Source organism: Epinephelus moara, chromosome 5 (genome assembly GCF_006386435.1).
Source record: "Epinephelus moara isolate mb chromosome 5, YSFRI_EMoa_1.0, whole genome shotgun sequence".
NCBI classification, from domain to species: Eukaryota; Metazoa; Chordata; class Actinopteri; order Perciformes; family Serranidae; genus Epinephelus; species Epinephelus moara.
Genome location: NC_065510.1, coordinates 23,542,389 through 23,562,675, shown reverse-complemented (window position 1 = coordinate 23,562,675; position 20,287 = coordinate 23,542,389). Strand labels below are relative to the sequence as shown.

At 40.8% G+C, this 20,287-nt stretch overlaps 1 protein-coding gene across 1 annotated transcript; it reads right to left on the bottom strand.

The window, feature by feature from the left end:
* Positions 1–1,314: 1,314 nt before the first annotated feature.
* Positions 1,315–18,063, bottom strand: klhl2 (kelch-like family member 2). Its single transcript, XM_050045277.1, has 15 exons — positions 17,615–18,063; positions 13,244–13,363; positions 13,038–13,144; positions 12,800–12,921; positions 10,295–10,457; positions 9,963–10,072; positions 9,745–9,861; positions 8,086–8,235; positions 7,870–7,987; positions 6,760–6,957; positions 6,497–6,598; positions 6,107–6,235; positions 5,840–5,980; positions 5,615–5,758; positions 1,315–2,865 (listed from the first exon to the last, which is right to left on the bottom strand). Exons 1-15 carry the CDS (start codon positions 17,680–17,682, stop codon positions 2,837–2,839), a joined length of 1,818 nt encoding a protein of 605 aa, XP_049901234.1. The 5' UTR covers positions 17,683–18,063; the 3' UTR covers positions 1,315–2,836.
* Between the last annotated feature and the right edge of the window lie 2,224 nt (positions 18,064–20,287).

Sequence of the window (20,287 nt, the reverse complement as noted above, 5' to 3'; positions counted from 1 at the left end):
ATTTTACTTACTTTGAAGTACATAAAGATTATTTGCACAATGTACTTTATGATTCAGAAGTATCATGCAGCAGTTGCAGCAGAACTGCACCTATCAGTGATATATTGCTACATGGTATTTAATTATTATAACTAGTGCATTTACATGTAAGCAGCATCTTAACAGAAATGGAGATACTATTTTATATATTGTTAGGTACCGTGAAACTTCAATTAGATGCCTAGTCCCTGTGGCCAAGCAGTTCATTTTTTTTATGGAAGTTCTTCATATAAAAATGGGTTGTTGGCCACCTTAAAGTATGTGTCCATTCTCAAGTACCCTGTAAGTTATTCATATTCCTTTAGTCCATAAGGGTCCTCAGATCAAAATAGGATTTTTTCATAAAAATGAGTCCAAGTTGTGAGTGTTGTTTTAACAGGATAAAGTGGTGTTGTGTCGGTATGCCGGGTGCTGTAATCCTCGATCAAATAAATGATTCATAATTGATATATTATCTGAAGCCTAATTTTTATACAAGTAATATTCGTACTGGTTTAAATAAACAATAAATATTTGATTGTATTTCCCGTCTTTGCTGAGCAACAGTTTTGTGTGAAAGGAATTTAAGGCCTGTCCCAAATATAGGCCTGTTGATTTCAGGGATTGAAGCAGATAATAGGTTAATTATTTTATAAGATGATCATACAGTAAGTGTTGTATGTAAAATCATAATCTGATAAGTAAGCTGTCAAATAAATGTAGTGGAGTAAAAGTATAAAGTTGCACAAAATCAAAGTGCTCAAGTAAAGTACAAGTAGCTCAAAAAGTCATTTTACAACATTGCAAAACTTTTTTTTTCTCCATTTAAAAACCAAAGCCAGAGTTCTCAAATATTGAATGTCTATATGCAGACAAAATTATTAAGAACTTCAACTAAATAACTTTTTTCAAAGGGAGAAAAGATTAAGTTAAGAAGAGTGTGAAACTGAGCAGGCAAATGACGCCAGCTTTACCAGGCACTAATGGTGAAGTATTAAACAGTTATAGATAAATAAATGTATTATTATTGAAGACTAAAAGGTTTGTTTTGTTTTGTTTGCCCTTATTCAAGAGGATAGATAGACAGAGATGACACGAGGAAGACAGAGAAGCAGCTACATGCTGCAAAGGGCTAGATGAAGTGTACGCTCTACCAGGTGTTGGTGAAGATTCTCAGTCATCCATGTCATAGTAATTTTAAATGTTCTATCCTACGATATAGCACTTAATGCTCTACCAGGTGAGCCATCTGCACCCGACTTCCTGTTTCAGTATTGAAATATGACACACAGCTCGTTCCATTTCAACGTTTTACTGATTTGGCAAAGTTTTAAAAACAGATTATGTCATTTCACAGCTTTAAATACAAGAAGCATATTTATTAATGATAATATAAAACAAGTAATGAAACATTTTCAAAGTCATTAGCCTACATGACATTCCTCAATACACTGACAAGAAAACAGCGATACCAGTTACTATTATAGCAATTTTTTTTTTCAATATAGGAGGCGCGGGAAGAGAAAGAGACTGAAGAAACAGAAACTCAAGAGTAGGTTTGGTCACTTTCCAGAAAAAGAGAACAGATTAGTAAAGTAGTAAAGAGAGACAGAAATGAGGAGACATATTAAAATCGGCACATTCATAGTACGTCAGGGTGTGTAGTAGTTTATAGGGTTGCTACACCAAAAGGAGGAGGAGGAGGAGGGTACTGTTGAAGGATAGGAGGTTGGAGTTCTGGGGACCATGCAGTGAGTTCAGGCTGTTGTTGTCATTAGTGGTCACAACCACAGCAAAGATGGCTGCCGGGTGACAGTAAAGCACTGATACATCCAACTGTTTTTCACGTCAAACAGCTTCTCCCTCCGTCTGTCACTGTTTTTGGCAACATGAAAGACCCTTCCTCCTTCACCAGAAGAGAAGTTCCACTGTTTGCTCTTTTTCAGAAGAAATGTACATTTTCTCTCGTCGCTGTTCTGAATTCATGCGGGCTAACGCAGCCGACACATCGTCACCGATCTGAAGTCAGCTCTCGAATGTATCCTGCCGAGTCCAGCTGTGCTCTGTCCAGTAACAGTACTCGAGGCATAACAACGGGGGAAGGAGAGGGAAAGCGGGGTGTAATTTGACATTCAGGCACTCTTGAACGGCCACACTGCAACACTGTAAAAGGTCAGAGGTCAGACAGAGTGCGTTCATGCGGCGTCGGACCAGGCGTCACCACACAGAGACTCAGATGCACACAAACACACATGCTCACATGTGCAAGCAAAGGAGCACCTTTAAATGCAAGCGCACACACATACACACACACTCAGACACACACTCAGACGCACACACACACTTTTCAGGATAAAAACGAAGGAGAAACAAAGATTTCAGTCCCGAATGTTTCAGTCCTCTCCCACAGATGAGATCAGTGGTCTCTCTTTCTCTCTCTCAGAGCTGGTTCATGTTAACATTACTAATGTTAGAGTCTCTTTGCAGTTATAGTAGCTTCATATCAGTAGCGTTTCAATGACACTGCAGTGGTGCTTCAAACTGGTTTGGCCAGTCGCTAGCGGCATGTCCTACCAGGAAGGGATTAAAACACGGGTTCAATCCCCCTCCATTGTTACAGCTCCCCCTTACAGGTAAGTGCAAAAAATCTTCATCACCATCCTCAAAAACAACAACAATCTTGTCATTTTCTTCATCTTCGTCAGTGCCTGTGCTAATGCTGCCCAAATCGAAGCATTGGCCTCATAGACAGATCCAAGATCAGTATTCAGCAGGAGAACACATTCTGCTCCGAATCAGTGGCAGGCGTCAAGAGCAGTCATAAGGGCTTGTCGATCACAGTCACACCTGTCGTTATAAACAACAAAATATTAGGAAGGTGCATCAAACACTCAAGGCACTGAGACAAACTTAAGAGTTAATACAACTGCGCTGAGACAATGGGGGGGCATCTAGGATGACCAACAGAGGCAACTGTGCAGTACAGCACAGATCTACTGAGACTGATAGATCAGTCTTCTCTGTCAGAGCTACATTTTATTGGAACTCAGTACCAGGTGAGATAAGTTCAAGAGGACGTCATGAAATCAACCCCATCATGTACCCATCACACATGGACTCAAACACTTGATCTCACGTTATGATATCTTGTTATGTCTTAGTGTTGTAGTTGTACTGTACTGAGGATTGTATTGAGGTGCTGAAGCAGTGGAGTCTGTGGTGGTAGTGGCAGAGAGGAGAACCATGGACAAACTGCTGGCTATTCTGGACAATGACAGCCACCCTCTGCACACTGCCATCAGCTCTCAAAGGAGCAGTTCAGTGGCAGACTGCGGTCACTGAACTGCTCCACGGACAGACTAAGAAAATCCTTTGTCCCCAGAGCAGTCAGACTGTACAACAGCACCTGCACTAACCAACTTCTTATCCCAATAGACATTTTTTATGCCTACACTTTAATTATTCTTGTATTTTATCTTCCTTGATTTTATATTTTAAGTATTATTTTTATTGGAATGTGGAGGAGCTGCGAAGTTAATTTCCTTCTGGATCAATTAAGTATTTATCTATCTATTTTATCTATCTATTGTTGTTGCGATAACTTGATGTTGTGTTGTCTTGCTATTGTTATTGCTGAAGCCGTTGTGTCATGAATATATTGTGTTTTTATATAAAAGTGTATTTTAACAGAGAAATTATTCTCTGTTTCCTGTCCAGGGACTACAGATAGAATTTAGCTTATAGCTAACTCTGGTGCAGCTAAGTAACTGTGCACTGTCCCTGTTAAATATATAAAATAGATAAATCTTTTTTATCTTTCATTTTTCATGCACAGTACATGATGTAAATGTTTAACATTAATGTAAAAACAATTGAAAGAGATCAAAGTAAAATGTTTTTATGTCCTCTATAGTTACTGTTGGTAGTACTGTTACAAGTAGAAGTAGTTGTATTATTTGTATTAGCAATGCAGTGCAGGTAATTTTTTCTTGATATGATACTGTTTTTTAAAATAAGAAATGATAAAACCTTTTACTGAATGCTTTGCTTATACAGATTGCAACAGAATTTAGGACAAGAATGGCAGTAACAGTACAAGTTAGTGTGCAGACATCAATTTTATGCACCATTATCATTTTGTTCATTTTGGTTTTTAGATTTGTTTTGGCACTGCTGTATTTGTGGGTTTATGTCACACATTGGTCTTTTGTTAGGTATACATTCTTGTTAGTTAGGTGAGGTTTTGTTTTTGTGTTAAGGGGATTTCAAACTACAGCATGGTAACTGGCCGCCTCCAGTCATTTCAATAAGGCAGCAGGGGGGAAGTGGTTTCAAACAAGGTGGTTGGGGTATGAAGCGGTTGCAGCCCATGTTAACGTGCACAGAATTTGCTCTGCCGTGCTGAGTTCTACTTGTTTAACTTCTTGCTGTTGCTGCCTGACTTTAGCTGATCCAAGAGCGGGCATTATCAAATCAGAAAGAAGACTCAATGGAGGAGCTGATAATGTTGGTGTTTAAATGCCCACAAAACAATTACGGCGCAAGCAGCTGATAAGGACAACCAAAAGAATAACTGGGCCTGGAATAATATTTCCACCAAACTTCAGATGACTCGTAATTTGTGCAAATGTGTAGAAATGAGCCCTTCTGTGTGGAGTTTGTATGTTCTCCCCGTGTCAGCATGGGTTTTCTGCGGGTGCTTCGGCTTCCTCCCACAGTCCAAAGACTAGGTTAATTGGTGAGTCTAAAATTGTCCGTAGGTGTGAATAAGAGTGTGAATGGTTGTCTGTCTCTATGTGTCAGCCCTGTGCTAGTCTGATGACCTGTCCAGGGTGTACCACGCCTCTCACCCAATGTCAGCTGGGATAGGCTCCAGCCCCCCCCCCCGTGACCCCTAACAGGATAAGCGATTACGGAAAATGAATGAAAGAATGAAAGTAGTTATCTTTGGTAATTTCAGTGATTTCAATTGTCTTGCTACAGCATACACCTACAAGCTATCTTGCACTTCTGCCAGTGTTTACTGGAGCACCTGCCTGGCATCACAGCTGCAGACCATAATGGCAGCAGCCACTTTTAAAAACACTTTGCTTTTTGGGGAAAACTGCTTGCAGGTGGGCGGTTGATAGGGCAGTTACCACGCAGAGGTGTGAAAGCAGTTTTAATGGGAAGGATCTGGGGATATAGGGTCGGGTGAGGGGGAACACTGTCCTTGTTATTTGTACTGATATGGAAACAGTGTTTCCAAAAAAACATATAAAACTCTATTACATGATTCTCCAAAAGGTTGATAAAAAATATAATTTCACACTGCAGTTTGAATACAAACTGATTAAGGTCTGCAGTGCAGGATTCTCCTGAGAAACAATGCATAGAGTCACACAGAAGTTATTCCTTTTTATCATCACATATGGCCTGTTAGAAGTGTGGGGTGGTGTGTTTTTCTGCAGAGACTCTGCCCTCTGCCTGCATTTTCTTATTTTCATCTTATTTTTCTGTATTCGGTACGTTCCTAGACACAGCGTGCACTTGAGATCCGAAGTGAGGTGTAATGCTGAACCACCTCAAATTTATTCACATCTGTTTGTCTACACACCTGCATAACTGCGTCCTGTACTCATGCAAGTCGGCAGTAGTGTCCACTTGTCCGTGTTTGGATTGTAGAACTCCACAGAGGCCAAATTGCAGCTGCCGTCGTCTCCTCCCACCACATACAGTACATTGTTTACAGCACACACACCTAAAAAACACATCAAGAAGATTAACAGATGACTAACATCCCACATCTGAAGATGTCTGATGAACACACTCTCTGCGTTACCTGCGTTGCGTCGACACATGTTCATGTCAGCTACTTGCCGCCAGGTGTTAGTGGCCGGATCGTAAACTTCACAACTCTTCCTCACCAATGGACCGTCGTGACCCCCGACAGCATACAGTAAACCTTTTAACACACCTACACCTGAGGAAGACATCAGGCGCAAGATCTGGTCAGCATTTCTGTCTTACCATGAATTTCTCTTTTAAGAATAATTATGTCTTGTTGTTTTGAGGGATAAATCTGTGAGAACACAGGTCACACACTGACCTGCTCCACTGCGTCTCGTGCCCATCTCTGCGATGTAGCTCCACGTGTTGGTTTTAGGGTTGTAAGCTTCTACTGTACTCAGACATTGCCGGGTCGCACCATCATAACCTCCAACTGCATACAGGATCCCTGAAAAACACACACAAGAAACACTTGTGATTCATAACTCAGAAGAAGTGAAAATAATAGAAACACATTTAAATACAATGTGGTGGTCGTGCTGGAAAAAAGAATGTTGTGAAAGAAAGGAAAACACTGTGGCTTCAACAACACTGATAAAATAAAATCAAGAATTCACTGCAGGATTATTTTATGGTTTATACATTTTTTCTGTTATTTTGATCTCTTCCTAAATACTAACTGTAAAACTGAACTGGAAATAGTATTCACCATTGACAACACCCACGCCTACGCTGCTTCGTCGGGTGCTCATGGGTAACACATGGAACCACTCGTCTGTCTTTGCGTTGTACGCCTCGATTGTTGACAGACCTGCAAACACACAAACACACCATGAACAATCCCACATTGTATAATATCCTGTTGTTACACAAATTATAAGTCTGTAGGGCTTCAATGTTTTGAGCTCTCTTTGTCTCACTGATCACACCAATGTGAAAATACATTTGAATGTCACAGCCACACAACTGTACCTGTGCTGCCGTCAAAGCCCCCCACAGCGTACAGGAGTCCGTTGAGCACAGCAGCCCCGAGCGTCGATCGGCGGTCTTGCATGCTGCTCACGCTCGTCCAGCGGTCCATCATCGGGTCGTAACAGTCAACCGTCCGCACACGCAAAGAACCGTTGAAACCGCCAACTGCATACACACACCCACCCACGTACACCACACCTAAAAGGCAACAAGATAAGACAGTGACAACTTTATCCACAGGGATAACTACCACTATCTGCTAGTCACACTGGTAATGCATCACACAACCTGTCCAGATACCAGCAGCATCTACACTTTATTGGCTGTTTGAGGGTAAAGTCCAGGTGATTTTATTAAATCATTACAAGTTGATGAGGACCACCTGCATGCAACATTAGTTTGGTGATTTGATTATTTGTTCAAGCAGCAGCCTTCACTGCTGGAGCCTTATTTTTTTTATCTCATTATTCTTTCTTCTTCTTGTTTTTCTCCACTATAACTGATTGTGCCACAAAAGATTTAAGACATAAGTCACCATTACTGGCAGGTGGGTTGCAGATTCCACCCTCTACTCAGGCACATAAAACAACACTCACTGACCTCACAGTGGTGCTGCAACAATCAAGTTTATGTTTTCGTAATTATCTCAAAACCGTCAAATTTCTTGCATCAGTTTAATCTCTAAATTCATCTGCATCTTTTCACCAATGGTATTAAGCCCTACAAAGTATAGTTTGTTGACTTTTTCCTCAAAGTTTTTAACCGTTGGGCCAATTATCCCAAGCAGTCCAGGGTTCAAATCCTCAGGACTATGTGCCAACAACGTAGTAATTCATGGATGTGGTATGTTCTCCAGCGCTCGTTGAGATCACCTCAAGTCGAAGATTGAAATTAGCTTGGACCCTGCTCCTATCTGCTTGCAGCTGTATTTAACTTAATATTTACAAGTTGGTGAGGACCACCTGAGTGCATTATCAGTTTGGTGATTTGGGGAGTAGGTGAAAATTTTATCTGGCATTGAGGTGCTTTGATGGAACCATGTTCTGCAGATGATCCAGCCCCTTATCTGTGCCGCAGTTTATATTGTTGTTGTTACTGAGGCTTTCATACCTGCTCTGCACCTCCTGGTCGGGAGCTCAGCCACCTGGTACCATCGCTGCTCCTCAAAGTCAAAACATTCAACACTGCGGATGGCCTTGGGAGCCTGGCCTCCGACCACAACCATCACCTACACAGATCAGAACCAGCAGAGCCATTACATGAAGAATGACAGATCAGCTATGTTTTTTTTGTATTAACTAAGAGTGGAGACATTTGTGTAAATACCTTAGGACAGCAGGCTGGAGTCCTCATGCGTGTGCGTGCAGTTTTCATCAGAGCCCTCTGGTCAGCAGGCAGCAGGTGGTACTTCATGGCCTCAATCAGGTAGTCTTTACACGCACTGCTATTCTTAATCAGAGACTCCTCCTCCACCCGCTAACACAAGCAAACAGTGAGAGAGAGAGGAGCCAATCGGCAAGATGGATTTACAAAGACCTGCAGTATGTTGTAACGCAGCAGCTGAGACACAGAGGAAACTAAAGCTAAAGGAAAATCCATATTATTAATCCAAAGTCAAGACTCGAATTGATTCTGCTGACAAATCTAATGTTTCGTAACATATTTGTTGTTTCATTTGACCTGAAATTTAACAATATGAAGAGATTAAATGTGATGTTTAGCCAAAGATAAACAATAACACAAACAAACTGATCGCAGCAGCAGAAAACCAGAAACTCTCCGTGTTCTGTGAGGTACAATGACAGTATTTGTCAAAGGAGGCTATACTTTAACTGCTGATTGTTTTAAGTGGCTAACATACATTTTGCTGTTGCCACCATCACTAGCAGTACATTGCTTAGTGTCTAGGGCTGCCCCCTAAGAGTTGCTGAGTCGAATCATCAGTTGAAGACCCCTCCCTTCCAGATGCTGAGATTCCTTTTGTCAGTAAGTGTGCAGTGTACTTCTGGGGATGTTTAAGTCCTCAGATTTAGCAGCATAGTGAGCGCTCTTTGTTTTCACACTGCTCTTCAATACATGCAGGTGTGGACCCTGATTCCATAGTGAGTCTGAGTGAGATGGAGGGAGCTCCCTGCAGAAAGACAGGCTTTACCCTGTAATGTTATATTCTGTCCTCTTCTTGGAAGTGGTGAATTTACAGCTCACAGCAACCTAATACAACAAGGCCCTTGGCTTTTGTTTCCATGCCAGAAACATGGTTACTGATTATCTGACAAACATAACCTCATAGCCCCATCCAAGGATCTAAGGCTGTGAACTGGCTAACATGGGGTCAACATTTTTGTTATGCAGTTTGGGGCCAGACCGAGACGAGCTTTAAATGTGATCAATAAAACCTTAAAATCAATTCTAAAATGCGTTCAAAGCCAATGGCCAAAGGTCTATTATATTCCACTATAGCATATTTTTATATTCTGAATCATCACCTATCGCCTTAATTTTGTGTTTGTCTTTACATAAAGACATTCCCATCATAACCTGGTGCATAATGCTTCACAAGACTGCAGGAAATGAAGCATCTAACGCTTAAGATTTCTGGAGGAGGATCCTCAGATGCTCTGCTTCATGTGTGTCCTCATCAATGTTGAAATGAAATCTACACCCTTGAATATGTCACATGTGCAACACATTCTGATAAATTCACTGTCAATGTTGCGAGTCATCAGGCCTCTGTCAAGGGTGAGAACATTAAAAATCCTGCACACATAAACGTTTGCATGCAGTCTTAATGATTAATAGTACAACAGAGTGTAAATGTGAACAAAGGTGGAAACAAAGGTCCAGTTAAGCAACCAGCTGCATTTTAAACCCCTGAAAGCTTCTTTTGAACCTGTTACCACAGCTGAGATAGTCAGATGCTGAATGTCAACAGCAACATTCAGTGTAAGAGCATAAACAAGAAAATACAGATGCAGCCACTCATACCTGCACCAGGTATTCTCTGGAGAGAAGCGGCAGGCGAACATGTTCCATCAGGTGAGCCAAGTGTTCCTGTCGGACATCTTTATCGTGGTTGACCCAGGCTATCACAGCTTCAAACACCTACACAATATAGTGCACAGAGACACTTTAAGCACATCAGGTCAAATCATTCAGTCATGCTGTCCTACCTGCATATATGAGCAGAATGAATGCAAGTATACCTTCTCCTCTGTGGGGATGGTGAGCTTGTCGCTGGCGATCAGGCTGGACACTTGCTCCATGCCCAAATTGAGGAACTCTTCACTCCCGACCACCTCAGTGAAATGTTGCTCTGTCAACACAAAACATCAGATGAAAAAACTATCCTGTGACTGCAGATGAACACAGCTTTTATTCTCTTTAACACTGTCATTAATTAAACCTGTTCTCATTCTGTCTCATCCAGTGTCCCGCATCCTCCAGGACACACACAAACCCATTTTAGTAGAGCAAAAAGAAAAAAGAGCTGTCCACACACACACAAATACAAAAATAGATATCTGCGCACACAAACCTGCGTAGCTGTTGGCCTGTGTGAGGAGCTGAGAGCAGGCGTGTAGGTCAGCGAAGGCTCGTATTCCCAGACAGTTGGATGGATGAAGCTGAGAGCTCAGGAACTCACAACAAGCTTTTTTAACCTCGTTCAGCTGGAGCAGGCCGGCTGCAGGCAGCAGCGCCTGTCAAACAAACACACACACAGAATATGTGTGAATAAAGTGGTTGTTTTGGTGCTAAACAATGCAGATGATCACAGGTTCAGCTGCCCAAAATAAACTGCCTGTCACTGCTACAGTGGAGTGACAAACTAAACTTCCCAATTCAAAACTTCTGTAATAAAATGAATACGAGAGAACTCTGAAATTCCTCATAGTAAGTTTTAATCTCTTACACTTTCCAAACAGAGTGGATTTCCCTGTATGCAAGGCAGGAGTTTAAAAATTAGCCTAAAGCTATTTAACACATGATCAAGTAAAACAAATGGATACTTGTAATCTACAGATCTTATTTGTGGCGATCTGATTATTCCCTAATCTCTGCAGCAATCTGATGTCAGCATCATCAATAGGTTCATGAAAACAGAGACCAATTTCAAGGTTAACCTAATTAATTACAACATTTCTGTGAAAACAAAAACAGATTACTTGACCATGTCAGTTTTTTTCATGTTAAAAAGTAATGGACCACATCCTACATGGTGATATGCAGTTATTGGTTGTGATAAACAAATTAAATGTCACTAGAGGGAATAAAAACTTACTTACTTACTTTTGATCTTAGACTTTTATATTTGTACTCTTCCCACTTTGTATTGCAACTGCTGCACAGTAGTTTCACTCTGAAATGTAAAGTTTTATCCTATACTTGTCATTAATGGGACATAATATCTGTTCAAACACGTTGCTGCTGCAGGACATTTAGAGCAGTTACGGATCAGTCTGAACGTGTAAATTAATGCCTTTGGTTTGGTCTATGATGGGAAAAAGGCAGTGTAATTTGACAGGGTTCAGGAAAAGCAACAATTTATTTGTCTGGATGATTCAGTTACCAGTCCAACCACCAGAACAAAATACTGGCATTGTTCATTTCTGCAAACCACGACACTGGTGCGTTACATTCGCACGTTTCATACATATCGTATCAACGTTTCTAAAGTGACACAGTACATAAACTGACTTTGTTTTCAGGAGGTGGAGGGGATGTTGGATGGTGTGATACCTAAGCAAGACCTTGCCAAGCTGCAGATCACTGTTCAAGTCCAACAAAAACAAAAAAAAAATTTGTTATTTTTAGCGGGTTTTCCAGCAGTTTTTTAGACACTAAAACTGTTCATCTTTTTTTTACTAAGACATCGCTGCAATTCCGGCAGGGTTTGTGCACCAAAACCAGGAATTTTAAAGCCAAAACATGATCTTTTACTAACCATTACCAAGTGTTTTTTGTGTCTAAACCTTACCACATGTTCACCACAGTTTTGTTGTAACATAAAGTTTCAACGGATCTGCTATGTAACATGCAAATGTAACATATCTGTAGTTTGCAGAAACTTAGAATGCCAATGTTTTTTTTCTGGCAATCAGGTTGCGGTTATATTAAAGGGAATACTTCACCCACAGAATGACCATTTGTATATGGATAGTCATGCTGTGTTATCTTGACTTTGTGAACTTTGTTTGTGAACTTATTCATTGATTTAGGACCACCTGTAACAACAAAGCTATATCTAAATCTTAACAAACACTCACGCAACTTTTGCAGTATAATCCATGTCTCATGTATCCAGTCGTAAGCTCAGTACTTCTCAAACATGCATTTTCAATCCAGTCGTAAGCTCAGTACTTCTCAAACATGCATTTTCACTAAAAAACCTGACTATTGGAGGTTTTAGTGAAAGTGCATGTGTTTGGGGAGTAATGAGGATATGACTGCATAAATGAGACTTGGATTATACTGCACGAGTTGGGTGGGAGTTTGTAAACGGATGTTTTGATATTTTTGTGCTGTTGTTAAGCCTGGTCAATCAATGTGTTCGGCGCTTTGTGTGGAGGCATGCAAGAAAAACACAGTTGTCTTCATGAATTAAAGGTAACACTGCATGAGTCGTTTTGTGGGTGAAGTCTTCCCTTAAGTCACCAGTGAAGATTCAGAATTTCCAGGAAGTTCAAAGGGCTGCAGAGGAATTTGATTCGTGGCCAGCTTCATGTCAAGTGGGGTTTAGGAGTAATCAGACAAATATGTTATTCAGTTTCATCTCTTAACATCCTAATAAAAGTAATATGCTGGTTTGTGTGTGGATGTAAACAGTTATTGATATAAAGTAGTATTTATGTAGCCAGGTTAACAAACGGACTTACACATACTGTCATACAATACTTATTTAATTAGAAATTAAAAGTTTTTAAGTTACATCTTAACTGACTGTGTCTCCATTGACTGATGCAAAATGCAGTGTAACACGATGTGGGTGTTCAAGTAATGCATTTATGTGAGTACATTGTGTATGTAGTATGTGTGTGTTTACCTGCACGTTATCCTCTGTGACCTGTATCTCTGCCGTGTAGATGTAGTCCACCAGCAGGCCCAGAGTCCAGCCGTCCATCTCCTTTATCCTCACTCGTTTCGCCCGGCTCTCTGCCATCTCACCTGTTGGTACACACAGTGTTAGACATCCGTTACCACCAACAACAAAAACACAGAAACACAGGGTGTAACAAGATTCTGCCAGATGTCCAGCAGCATGGATGTAAGCGAGTCCTCACCTGTGAACATAGCGTGAAAGTACGGGCTCCCGGCAGCCAGAACCACCCTGTGAGCAGCGATCTCTACATCCTCCGCCACTATGGTCACATCACACAACAAGCTCTGGCTGTGTGGGCATTTAAGAGATTGAGAGGAAGACAGATTATAATTTTAAAGTTTAAATTGGGGTACAAAGTAGAAAACAAGGCACTGAAACGAGACGTACCTGCGCAGCTCGTTCATGACTTTGAACGCCTTCCTCATGTGCCGAGGGTTCAGAGTGACAGGACCTTGCCTCTCGACGCCATCTTCTTTGTCCAGAGCGTGTGGACAAAGTCTGGTGCAGCTGAGAGGGAAAGTAAAGACACATATCAACTGTTAGCATGGAGGATGTGTTGCAGCAAGCACATACTGTTGCTATTGGTGATTTCAGTTTAAGTTCTTCCACTCCGCATGGTCACTGGTGTCCAAGGCTGACATTACCGTCTTTCAGACGCTGTAAGAGGCTGAGTTTTAAACAAAAGTGAAGATACTGGCACCACAAAACGAAAGGTCTAAGAAATCCCTAGGTACCAACCATGTTGGCATAGCTTGTCAGGAAGTGGGGAAAATAGCACTCCAAGGTTAGGCTACATTATGACCAGTCCCTTGACCTCTAACCTCAAGATATCTGAATGAAAACTGGTTCTCCCCTTTACAGAAAAGCCCACATTATACAGGTCTCATGCAGATTAGGGCAAAAAACATGCTGTTATTTTTTTAAATGCAGTACAAAAGTGTTATTTTCTGCTGTTGAATTTGAATATGTCTGCTCTTTTGGATTCAGTCGGTCAGTTTTATTTATGTGTGATGATTTTTATTCATGTGTAGCCGTTTCATTGTAGTGAGACCATTTTTAAAACTTGACCTCACTGTATAAAATGAACTATAGTGACCTCTAGGATAATCCCAGCCTGCTCGGCCTGACAGAACCTTTCGAGAATGCTTGAATGGATGGCAGCTAATATACAAAAGAATTATCACATAGAGAACATTTGTTTACGGTCTTTTATAAAAGATCTTTTCACTATTTGCAGTAGCGTAATTCTCACTCATATCTTTATTTTTCGTGTAAAATATATTTCAACCCACAGCTGACTGCGGACAGCTTAGTGATATGAATCAATCAACCCGATGATCTCTGAATAGTGCACAAGTGCAGACCAGACTTTACTGTGCATGTGTTGTACCCCAGTGATATGACATGATATGACACTGTGTGCCCAGCCATCATTTGACAGCCCTGCAGAGGTCCAGGAAACACTGACCAATCAGGGCAAACTCGGCTTTTCCTGGAGGGAGACTTTAAGAGGCACTAAAACGAAGCGCCTCACACTGAGGGTGAATACCGGTGCTCCAGCATAGACAGTATGTGTAAAATAAAGCAGGTAAACATGTTCCAGTCGAAACCCAAAATACAAGCATGAACCTGAAAGTGAGCCTGATAGGTCCCCTTTAAGAAAAAGTAACATGAGGTCACAGGTTGACATGGGTATGATTGATTAGTATGTGACAAATGTTTCTCTGGCATGAAACCTGCTATGAGTCAGCAGCGCTGTAGCACAGTTTGCAACTGTAACTTACTTAGTTCAGACTTAAAGGGTTGATTCACGTAAATGATGTTTACCTGTAGAAGTTTCTAGCCATGTGGTTTTGGCTTTGAGATGTTGCTTTGCTTCTACGACAACACAATACTTTCTACAGCAGACACAGACCCCATTAAAGCTGTAAGCAGCATGTTATGTTGATTATTCAGAGTAGGTGTGGTATGTTTTAAATGTCATTTTTAACGCTGTGAGCACTACAAATAAAATTTCATTAACAGCCACTGTATTGAGGAGTAGAACAATAGAATATAACTAATATTAAAAAAAAACACCTCTCAATAAAACATCCTCCTAAATGACTCTAAAAGTGAATCAACACCTCTCTCAAACAGTTTCAGCTAGAACATTATTATTACAGGACTGCTGTGTTAGACTGCACTGGATTTAGCTACGACTATACCATTTTGCTTCAAAGTTACCATCAAGTAACGACCCAACCTAACCAGTACTCTGCTAGTATGATACTCACCTGCCCCAGCTTTTATGTGTGTCAGTTGGTTTTGGGTGATTTGATTAAAACCACCACTTTATTAAGAATATTTACAATGTGAGCTCAAAATAAACAAATAAATAAGATCCTATGGTGAGGTTTTGACAAAGTTAATTTTGTTCTTTAGCTCCCTGACAAGCAATTAACCAAATACCAATTTACACACAGTGAAAAAGGGGCTGAATGATAAGCCAGCCTTGATCTAATAAAGTGGCCACTTAGTGTGAATCTTTAGCACATCAAACTACAAATACACAAACATACTTAACCGATATTCAGCAGCAGTCAAAGGAAGAAGTCTTCAAAACTTTTACTTTAGTATAAGTACTAATGCATTCATGTAAGAATACTCCATTACAAGTAACAAGAAAGCCGACAGCTGGCCATTGGTCAATGTCAGGCCGTTAGTGAGCATCTATCTTGTGTTTTTCCCAATTCAACATGTTAAATCGGTGTCAGAGACAGCGGAGCATGTCGAAGATTGAAATCACTGTCATGGGCAGTTCAGCTTACCGCATGAAAAGAAAAAAGGGAAGTGAGAAAAGCAAACAAAAGTCAAGAGGGCATGAGATGAAAACAAACTTGGTATATAAGATTTTAACAAATGTTTTAGCAATTGAGCTCTTTTGCAAATATGGTTTCTAACTGTTCTGACAAATACAAACGACCACAGTCTCCTGGTATGGAGTGTTTTTCCCATCATGCACAATATACATGCTGGTTAGCCACTGGCTGTTGTCCTGGTGTGTTCAGTGCAACTTTTTGGCTGAAACACAGGTGACATGAAGCGATGCAACAGTTGGCCTTCACCGCCACTAGTTCTTTGCTGTCACTTTGGTGTTCCGGCCCTTAAAGGCTCACATGATAAGTCTGAGGGGTCATGATATAATTAAAAGAGCTGTAAATATCATTCAGAGCATTAATACAGCAGCAGACAATTCAGTAAAGATAGTAATGTCATCCTGAGTACAGAATGAAGTCACGCTCCTTCTGTGTGTGTTGTTATCTCCTTCTGCTTCTCTGTTCTTTGTTGTGATAGACAGTCAGGCCATGTGTGCATGTGAGTCCGTGTGTGTGTATCCCACTGGCTAGCTAACTGCTGCCTTTTGTACTGCACTCATATGGAGGGTCCTGATGATAACTGCGTCCCTACATGGTGCCAAAACAGCGTTGTCATGGCCCACCCTCCGGTTCCCCCTATGTTAACATAGCTCTGTCAGCACTGCTGCCACTGTTAGCACCGTTAGCTGCGAGACCCCAGCTCAGCCGTGTGCAGACAATCCCAGCTCCAACTCTGAATCATAGATACGCTCTAAATTTCACACACAGCTCCTTTAATGTTAGAGGAAATTTTTAAATAAGGACAAAGCTGTGGTGTCATCCCCCTTTCATGTCACTGTCTAGCTGCACTGTTGTAAAAAGATGTTGCACAGATTTCAGTTTTTTGGACTTCTTCCTGATCTCACTAGTATTTTATGAATGACTGTGAGTGCAGTCACAAGCCAAAAAGATTGTAAGCCACTGATGGCATTACATTTAACAAGTGTATAATTTGTTTTGAACATAACATCTAAATTCGGAAACTAGAAATTTCTAGAAACAAGCTCATTTTTCTATACTGGGATCTCCCTATGCCCCTGCATACTATACAAAGCCAAACAAAGGCAAAGTTAAGGAGGAGTTGTGGGGAGGGGATGTTTGTTTGTAATTATCTGGTATATTACAAAGTATATTGTGCTGTGTTGTGTTTCGCTGAGGACCACTTTGGAAATAAGTGTTTTAGTGATGCTTTCAAGTGCTATAATGTGTCATGGTTTTTCATGACACTCCTTTGAGTCATTGTGCTTTTAAATTTCCTAATAAAAATCAAATCAGTGACCAGGCTAGAGCTGTGAAATAAATCTAGTGGGGTAAAAAGTAGTACCAATATTGCTTCTGAAATGTTTTGGAGAAGTGTCAAAACAGATTCCTCAACTACAAGTCCACAAGACTGTAGGCTGTATGTGCTGTAGCTACTGTCCACTCTCTAATGGCCTCTCCCTTTCACAATAAAACATTTAACACTTTTACATATAACCATGCTGCTCATGGCAAAAATCACGTGGCCCTTGTTTTCTGTCACAAACACACCCACACACACATGGCTACATAGCAGTGAACACACATTCCCAGTGCCATAAACACAAACACCTCAGGTACCCCATCAGATCATAACAGTATAACACAACCAGCCTGCTGCTGCTGCTGCTGCAGCTGCAGCTGCGGACAGGCTCGGGATCAGTCCCCGGGTATCAGTGACCGGTCCCCCCGGTCAGTGAGCAGCCACACCGGCTGGCCGCTGTCTCTGTTAATGCGGCACCATCAGTCACTGGGAAACGTCAACACACACACACACACACACACACACACACACACACACACACACACACAGTAACACACACTGGTTATTCAGTGCACTTACAGCGGATGACTGTCCATGATTCCGGTGTTTTTCAGAGGCTGAAAACTTGGCCCAGCGGCATGCACCATTCCATATCCACAATGTCGTCTTTAAGGGGGCTAAATTCAAGCGGCGATCAGCTGTCCAGAGGCGGGGAGACGGGCTGACGGCAGCCCCATTAAATCAGCCTGTTTCATATAAAAACACAGCCCGACTGCGGTGACACTCTCCAACAAACACGTTGCGATTCAACCCGGCTGTTGTATCCTGCGGACTGCTTGTTACTGTCGGCACCCAGAAAACACAACACGCAGGGCAGGAGCCAGACAGCAGCGTCTAATGTGGCTTATTGTGATTTTATTTTTTCCTCTCGTCCCTCCTGGGTGTATCTGGGTGCGAGAGGCGGACGGACAACGCTACCTGTTATTTTCCAATCGCTGATTAAAAAGCACAAACAAGGACATGTCGGCAAAGACGGTCCTCTGAGCAACCAAGGCGTCCCACAAGAAAGCACTGTCTCCCTCTAGCTGTGGAAGACTGACCCGGGTGGAGGCTCATGATATCATTTATTGAGATTTTCCAAACAAAGCAGATAGAAAGCACAATTTAATGTGTGTAAAATACATGATCACTCATTCAGGAACATCTGGAAAGTCCAGCTGTTGTACATGCTCGAAAAGGGGATCCCACATCATGCAAAATTTCCTCAGGTAACCCCTCATTATGCACCTGGTTCTTTCCAGTTTGACAAAATTAAGGACCTCCCTTATCCACAGAGTGTGTGAGGGAGGATCGGTCCATGATTTGTGATGATTTGTGCACTTTAGGACACCCTCCCAAAGTTCCTCACGGATCTCCTCGCCCAGACCCACTTCGCAAAGTGTCTTAATAGCGTTTGAATTTGAGCAAATATAGATGAGGGCTCATAATATTATAACACTCATGGTGAATAAACAAGTCAAAAATCTTCCCAACTAAATAAAAACTGTGTCTTTGTAAGTCAGATTTTTTATTATTTTGACTAACATTAAGCTTTAAGGCAGCTAAAAACACAAAGCAAAGGGAATTCATTTTTAAAAAGCCAACAAAAACAACCCAAAAACAAATAATAAAAAAGAATAAAAGATAAGAATAAAGCCTAAAGATCCGTTTATTTAACTCACCTTGAACACACACTGCACAATGATAGTGCAGATCATTAGATCATGTAGGCCTATACGCTGTCTAGTAAGGTGCAGGACTGTACTAGTACATATAATAAAACATTTACACTCACAGGAAGAGGTCTGCTGTGTAATAATCTAGATTTAGGAATTTAATTATCTAGAATTAAGATAGCATAATAGTTGACTTACCATCACAATTTTGATTCAGTTAGTGACAAGTGACTCATGATTTTGACTTTGTACTTCTTCATTTTGATTTATCTCATAAACTTGATTTAGAGTTTAATAAATCACATAAATCTGATTCATAGTAACCTAAGTAAGTAAGTTTTGTGTGTGTGTGAACAAGAGACATAATGAAATAAAAAGAGAACTTCCTAAATGAAAAATTGATAACGGTTTGTGCCATTTTTGCCATAAAATAGTAACAAAACAATAAGTTCAGAGACAGGGAAAATGGACAGTTTAGATAGGCTTAGTAAGTAATTTACTGTCCCTCATGACACAAGCACTCCCCAGATTCTGTGGATGAAAAAAATATCACTATTGTAGTTGTGTTAGATATAAGATAAACAAAATGAATTAACAAGACATGAGCAAAAGTCAACACAATCGGAGGTAAGTATTTCCATGAGTTATTCTTCAACAGTTTGCCAGTACTGCCATAATTTAAATTATATAAATTATATTTGGAAGTTGGTTTTAAACAGGCATGTCCAAAATCCATCCAATCATGGCCTGTAAATTTTAAACAGCCTACTGCTTGTCTTTCAAAAATATTCCACATGTGGCCTGCTAAACAACGTAGTTCACTTTGCATTTTTTCCAATCATGTCATGATGACTGGACTATCACACACAGGCGGAACTACTGAGTTTTCATAGACGGTAAACCATCAAGCGAAATAAATGTTACCTAACAGCTGTCATTTCCTGCTAGGTAACAGATATGACCACAGCACAAATAAGTCGACAGCAAGGGCCACAGCTTTTTGGAGCAGTCAAAAGTAAAATACTTTCTTCTTATTTAAACCTATATGATGTGAGAATCAGCCGGCCCTCAGGTACTTTCACATTATCAATCAGACCCCCTTTAAAAAAAGTTTGGAAACTCCTGCTTTAAGAGGCCCATTCATAAGGTTGGGGGGTAGTAGACAAATACAGTAATTACCATAGTCTATTCAAAGATAGTGTTGCCGCTAACAGGTCCCACTGTAGTCTTTACATGCTTATTTGTACACTCTGTGTGCTTAAACTACTATTTACAATACACAAGTTGGTTCAGTGCCATGTGAAGTGGCAACATGTTACAGTGAGGGGAGCCCTTAAACTAAATCCTGCTTAGGGTCCCTAAAAGTCTAAGGTCGGCTCTGCATAACCCTGGTGATGCCTGATTAGTTGTTGCCAACAAACAACAACTTCAGATTTCACATTTTTTCATCATTATCTCATCATTTTGACTCTCATTATTTTAACTTGCAATCCCATTACCTTTCTTCACTATCTAATATTTTTTACTACCCATAATC

What these genes read in the sequence shown, in the direction of transcription:
- klhl2 (XM_050045277.1), bottom strand. Translation starts at nt 17,682, where the DNA reads ATGGTGCATGCCGCTGGGCCAAGTTTTCAGCCTCTGAAAAACACCGGA. An exon ending in ATCATGGACAGTCATCCGCT is followed by an intron (nt 13,364 to 17,614) that starts GTAAGTGCACTG and finishes TTTCCCTCTCAG; the next exon opens with CTGCACCAGACTTTGTCCAC. An exon ending in GGGCTTTGACGGCAGCACAG is followed by an intron (nt 6,599 to 6,759) that starts GTACAGTTGTGT and finishes GTGTGTTTGCAG; the next exon opens with GTCTGTCAACAATCGAGGCG.